General features: G+C 32.3%; 1 protein-coding gene across 1 annotated transcript; it reads right to left on the reverse strand.

The window, feature by feature from the left end:
* Window positions 1–4627: 4627 nt before the first annotated feature.
* LOC120355308 (V-type proton ATPase subunit E 2-like) lies at window positions 4628–5743 on the reverse strand. The gene is made up of 2 exons (XM_039443659.1): window positions 5572–5743; window positions 4628–4661 (listed from the first exon to the last, which is right to left on the reverse strand). The coding sequence occupies exons 1-2, from the start codon at window positions 5736–5738 to the stop codon at window positions 4628–4630; spliced, it is 201 nt and encodes a 66-aa protein (XP_039299593.1). The 5' UTR covers window positions 5739–5743.
* Between the last annotated feature and the right edge of the window lie 1463 nt (window positions 5744–7206).

Raw genomic sequence — 7206 nt, forward strand, 5'->3', positions numbered from 1 at the left:
AAATATCGAAAAGGTGCACAGGATCTTATTTTTTGTTCAGCTTGCCAAAATACCCTCATTTCAATATTGAAATTTTCGACTGACTCTACAGTGAGTCAATAATTCTATCATGGCTCGAATAATTTTGAAATTGTAATAAAATAAAAATGGTAGAGAATAATTAATTCATGTGAATGTCAACACCTTTATTTAAAGACATATTAACTGCATGCGTTTTTGTATTGCCGATACAGCATTGATAAAACTGTAGACGTTTATTTAGCAGTCTCAATTGCTAACAACTGTTCTAGCTAAAAAATTAATAATCCATACATTGGGCCTATACATTGCATCAGGAAAAGAAGTTCAAAACTATGGTTTTCCTAAAATATGTTGTTGACATAATTTCTTTGATGCAGCTGTTTCACATTCGCCATATTATATACAGAGTTTGTGAAAAAAATATGATTATCAAAACAATACTTCTATTAATTAATAATAATATCAAACATATTCATAATTATCAGAACAATATTATTGAGGTTGAGTGGAATCAGGTAGAAAGCAATAACAGAACAGATGTTCTTTTTTGAATTTCTATCATATTATTTTGTTATTTCCAATGATTACAACATATGTTAGAATATCACATATCAATAAATGAATTATTTCATTTCCATATGGCACTCACCTACCATGTTCATAACCTTACTTAATAGGATCCTTTCTTATCCTTTGAAACCCTTAGAGGCAATATATCTCAAATCCGTTCTTAGTGCGCGTCTAGCATGTTTGAAGAATATTTGTTGCAAGTTTCAAGTCTGTAGGACAATTAGTTTGAGCTGTAGTGTGATTTTACATCAAAATTTCGAAAAATGCCCTCCCTGGACCCCCTGTGCTCCTGATCGAAATTTTTCTGCATAGATCTAATTTTTTTTCGTAGCTGAACAAAAACTTCTCATGACTTTGCTGTGCAATGAGCGGTTAAAAGTACAAGATTTTGGGGGGGCCTAGCTCCCTCAGGGGGCAAATTCTGAAAATCCTTCTTAGTGGATGTTTTCAGGCTACCATAAACAATCGTGCAAAATTCAAGTTTTTAGGCTCAGTAGTTTGGGCTGTGGTGTGATTTCAGTCTGTCGGGGCTTAGCATTTTATAAGTATAGAGATTGACAACGCAATAACTTCCAACATAAAATATATTAATTGAATTATTCTTTAATTTTCGAACATTCTAAACTACTTATACCACCAAAATATCGAATCTAATGTAACTGAATACAAAACCTAACAAAAGATGAATGAACGCAATATTCACAGCCTTTGCTTAACTCATAACTCGTAATATTTCCTTCAATAGCTGGATTAAATTCACATTTTATTTACAACGCAATAAACTTCCAAACAAAATATATTAATTTGAATATTCTAAATATTTGGAACATTCTAAACTATTTTTACCACCAACATATCGAATCTAATGTAACTGAACACAAAAATCATTAAACATTAAATGAATAACGAAATATTCACAGCCTTTGTTTCAACTCATAACTCTGGAAATTCCGTCAATAGCTGGATGATATTCCATATTTCTATTGAAAACGTAATTTGTTTGTTGGTTTGTTTGTCGCTTTGGGAGTACTCTTTTTGGATGAGGAGTCGGCCCTTCTTCGTGGCTCGTTGAATAATAACTCCCTGAACATTGGCAACGATTGTTCCAGAACTATTCTCAACCTGTCGTAGAGTGTGTTGTCTACCTAAAATTTAACAACCAAACAACAAATATTATAATAATTTATTTATCATTTACAATCAACTTAAGGACAAAGAAACAGACTACAGTGCAAAACTTCTTTTCATCCCAATTTCATAAAATAAATTGTCCAAGTAAAGGTTATGTGCGACTTTCCGATTCTTCACTAATTTTTATATTGAAACAAAACACAAACACTAGAAACAATTAGTTTTGAATTTAGAAAGATTAAGATCCAAATTTATAACAAAATTTCTTCTACTTAGTGCTCAAAACAGTAAAATAATAATAATTTTAAATATTTTGTTCCAAAAATTGAAACAATCTTCTCCACTAGAAGCAATTTGTCGGGAATATTGTAAGACATTGAATTGAATTGATCCAAAGCTACTTGTAATATAAATAGGAATACAAATTTCAGTATCCTTTTGAATTATTTATCACAACATATTTCAACTTTCATGCCATTTTCAAGTGATTCAAATCAGGGATTCAAATCACTTGAAAATGGCATCAATGTTGAAACCATGTTTGTGAAAAATAATATTCGAAAATGGTACTGAGATTTATATTACAAGTATCCCTAAACAGAAAAGAGACAAAAAAGAGGGATTTACAACAGTCTAAAAAAGTTAATATCAACAGCTTTCTCCTCTCATAAAATGAAAGATATAAAATTCTTTGTTTTTAAATACAATACAATATGCTGTTGTAGCTATGGTGAAAGTGATATTTTCGAGCTCAAAATTTAAGTGATTTTATTCTATATTTTGCGAATATTTGAAGTTTGGTTTTTATTTTAATGGAAGTTTTATTATCAATCTATCTAAATTTAAAATTCTTTGTTTATTCTGATTCCTAGTTTCAGATTGAAGATTTGGTGTTGAAATTGAAGTGAACATAACCTACATAATATTTGGACGATTTGTGACAAAATCAGGAAATTGAAGAAGTTTTGGGCAATAGCCTGTTTTTTCTTTTCCGACTATTGTATTGTTCGCTCTATCTAATAAATAATAAATAATAATAAAACAATACCATTTTTAATATGCAATAAGATTCGAAGTATTCTATTGAAAATTTTCTACCGGAACTATCAACTAAGGAATCTGCTAAGAATTAGGTTACCCCATGGTTTTTGATTCATTTTATTTAATACTAGTAGGTAACCCGTGCTTCGCAAGGGTCTATTTTAAAACTGCAAAATGAAAACTTGAGTAATAAAAAATCGAAATTTGAAAATAGACCTATAATCTACTCGGTTAATGAAGAGTCTATATGCAAAATTTCAAATTAATCAGTTGAGTATATTTCAGACGTGATGATGCGTCAAACATAATTCCCTATTCCTTACGTGTATAAGCCAGTTTTTTCCTTTATTATAGTATAGAAAACTGAAGAATACATAATACTTGGAAACCTCACAGAATCATATTGAGTTTTCCAATACATCAATAAATTTTAGTTCGATTAGGATCCTCCTCATTTGAATCAGGCAGCCTTTTGTTTTCCCAATTCCAAACCAAAATACCTAAAATACTCGTTTCACTGGGAATTCGTGTCTGATAGTACATTATAACTGAAGAATATAAATTATTTCTTATTTATGTGATCTATTCATGTTTTTCTTATATGAAATTCAATTATAGGCCTACAGCATGAAGACTATGTCCAATTCATTTGTATGGTGGCAAAATTTTACATTAACAATATTATTTGTAAAATCCAAGTTCAATAGTAATGAAAACAAATTCCTTCAAAAAATAATTGAAATAATACGTTTCGAGGGAAAAAATTAAGAACAAAAAATCGGAAGCCTCAGGGATTCGAACCGAGGAATTCATCCGTAAGCAGGCCTTTTACCGCTGCGCTACATAGAGTTTTTGTAAGAGTATTTATTTTTTTTGTATAATATTATTTTTACATAAATTTGATAAAATGCCCTACTCGCTTACCTTAAGTGTACAGCGTTTGTTGTAGACAACAGTGCCTCCAATACTTTTTCCGGGCAAATTCTTTTTAGACAAGGTGATGTTGCAGTCCTGTCCGGTGATAGACTTGTACCTGTCCATCATTTCATTGGTGGCTGATTTTACGATAGCTCTGTCCTGCTCTCTCACTTGCACTATCACGTCTGCCTCTTGCAACTACAATGAAGTTGAATTATTAATAATTAAAGTCAAATGAAATCAATTATTAGACTTTGATAATCAATAAAATATATTGTAGTTTGTATGGAAATTTCAAAATAAGTTGAATTATTTATGATTAAAGTCAATTTAAATCAATAATTAGATATAAATAATCAGTGATAATAAGTAATTATTAATAATGACGACTACAAAAAAGTACTGATAAATTATTGTCATTTTATATTATTGTATTATATCTATAATAATCATTATCATAAATTATTCTACATTAAGTTTCTTATTTCTAATTTATTTGTCTAGTTTTATTTCAAATTTTCTTGTACAGTATTTTCAAACGATTAATGTACGGTAATGGAAGCAATATGGATCATGCTAGATGAAATTAGTTCTGTATTTTATTACCATGCAAGAGCTTGTTGAATTATGAGACTCTTTAGAACGCTGGCATAGCCATCTTCAGTTACACAGTTTCCAAGCTTTGGTGGATATCAGTGTTCACTTCCGATATGAAATTTTGTCTCGCCGTTTTGCACCACCATTTTCGCCTTTGTTATAATGATTGATTCAATCTGAAACATGAATTGGTTCATCTTATTAACTTGATAAAGTAAGGAGTTTGTCTTATACATTTGCGGGATAGAAAATACACTATTGACGAATCACCTTTTCGGTTCAAATAAAAAAAATCAGATCAACATTTTTATTCGCAATTCCAACAATAATTGAGGGTCCTGCCAAACCCTCAAACCTTTTTTGTTACAATGATTGATTCCAATCTGAAACATGATTTGGATCATCTTATTAATAGAGAAAGGAGTTGTCTTATACATTTGTGGGATAGGAAGTACACGATTGACGCATATTTATTGTCTTTTTCGTGAAGCTATGCGACGCTGGTAGTCTCTCATACTGTGCCGTTCTTACACTCTCACCCGGCCAAAACAGCAATAATAGATAATATATAATGGTAGATAGTAGTTGACTGTAAAATCGGCTTGAAATTTGGAAACAGCCTATACTATGGGGTATCTTCTATGCTATCTTTTCTCGAAGGTAACACCATAAATGATACAGTATCACCACAAATGATACAGTATCACCATAAATGATACAGTATCACCATAAATTATACAGTATCACAAAAAATACTGAGTCACTGTCGATGTAGAACCGTTCCATAAGGAAATGAAAACACATATACGATCATCAAATTGTACAGTTTTATTTCAGCTGACTGTCAGCTTGTAAATGTGACGTGTGCGGTCACGAAACCATGGTCCTGTACCAAATAAAACTCTATAGAATTTGATGATATAAGTGGTATTATTCCCCCACAAAATTATACAGTATCAACACAGTATGATACAGTATCAACACAAATGATACAGTATCAACACAAATGATACAGTATCAACACAAATGATACAGTATCAACACAAATGATACAGTATTAACACACATGATACAATATCAACAAAAATGATACAGTATCAACACAAATGATACAGTATTAACACACATGATACAATATCAACAAAAATGATACAGTATCAACACAAAATGACACAGTATCATCTCGACTTGATACACAACACCATAATTTGATACACAACTTCCAAACTAAATAAATTCTACAAATCATGGGATATCTCTTCATAACTATCTTTCCTCTATAGTGTAACTTACTGGGTGACATTTTTCTCGGCAGTTTTATTTCGTTTATTAAAGCTTTCCTGCAGTTCACGTCTCCCGTTGTAAAGTAGATTGCCTTTTATCAAATTATATTCTTCTTCTGCCCTCTCGTCAATGTCTCTCGCCTTATCAGCTCCGTCCATTTCAATGAATGCTACCATTCTGTGAAGCTAAACGAAAAGTTTATTAAGTTAAAAACAATGTAGCTGTAAACTTGAAACGTTGAAAACTTGAAGCTTATATCGACTATTTATTCAACCGTATTTACTTTCTTAAATCATATTTGAGATTTAAGTTTCTGTCTAGGCCTACAAAATGAACCATCAAGTTAAATTAATTTGGAAATAATAAATAATAAATAAATTGTTTATTTCCCAAAAAAAACTAAAACTACAACATCAATTACACAAAATATTAGATAATTACAATATTACATACAATAGTTAGTTACAAAAATTCTTATAATGTGTCCTCTACTTGTTTAGTTTTTTTCTGTGTGGAAATTGACCTACTCCACTATGGCGTACCATGTTCTAGAGTAGGTTTTGTTGTTTTTTTTTGCGTATTATTAATTAGTTAGTGTTTAGTAAGTCATTAGGTGGTTAGTTGTTGTTTGAAATAATGTTTTCTATGTTCTGTCTTCCTTTGCTCATCAACCAATTGTGTACTATTGTTTTGAACTTTCTAGGATGATTAATCTGTTTAAAGTTTGCAGGAAGTAGATTATATAATTTTGGTGCTAAATGATTGAAATGTCTCTGGTATAGTGCCTTCCTTGCAACACTAGTGATGAGAAGATTCCTGTATCTGGTGTTGTGGTTGTGGTTTGAAATGTTGTTGGGTTCTTGTGTAATCTGCATAGTATCTCCTTGGAGTAAAGCTGTCTTGGATCCATCACGTCAAACTCATTGAATAGCTGGTCTGATGAATAGCGTGGAGGCTTCTGGTTGATGACCCTCATGATCAGCTTCTGTACCCTGAGGAGCGGTTCGATGTGCAAGAAGCTTGCACCTCCCCATCCCACAATCCCATACAGCATGAGGGACTGAGCTAGAGAGAAGTAGATAACTCTTAGACATCCCTTGTCGACCAGTGTCCTCAGAATCCTGAATCTGCAGATAGTCTTCCTCAGTCTCCCGCATAATTCATTGAGATGATGATCCCAGCGCAGAAAAGAGTCCATTGTAACTCCCAGGTATTTATGTGACTGTTTCCTGCGAACTGTATATGAAGTTTATTCCGTGATTCTTGATTACTATCTCATCTCCTGTTGGCTGTCCATGTTGAGTCGCCGAAAAGGTCAGAAAGAAGTTTTTCTCGTGGTTCAATGTTAGCAGATTTCACTCAACCAGCGAGACACCCTCTGAAGTCCAGTCTCGGCTTCTCTCCAGGTCATCTCCCAGGTCGGTTCAGAGAACAGTAGAACAGTATCATCTGCAAAGGTGGTGATTGATCCATTAATTTCCATGTTGCATAATGGGTTTATGTAGAGAAGAAAAAGAATTGGTCCTAGTACTGTTCCTTGTGGCACTCCAAACTTTACAGTCAGCTTGTTGCTTATACATCCATTGACTCTGACACATTGTGTTCGGTTTGATAGGTAGCTCTTGAAAAGATTCCATGCGACTC

The sequence above is a fragment of the Nilaparvata lugens genome, unplaced genomic scaffold (genome assembly GCF_014356525.2).
Source record: "Nilaparvata lugens isolate BPH unplaced genomic scaffold, ASM1435652v1 scaffold10160, whole genome shotgun sequence".
Lineage (NCBI taxonomy): Eukaryota > Metazoa > Arthropoda > Insecta > Hemiptera > Delphacidae > Nilaparvata > Nilaparvata lugens.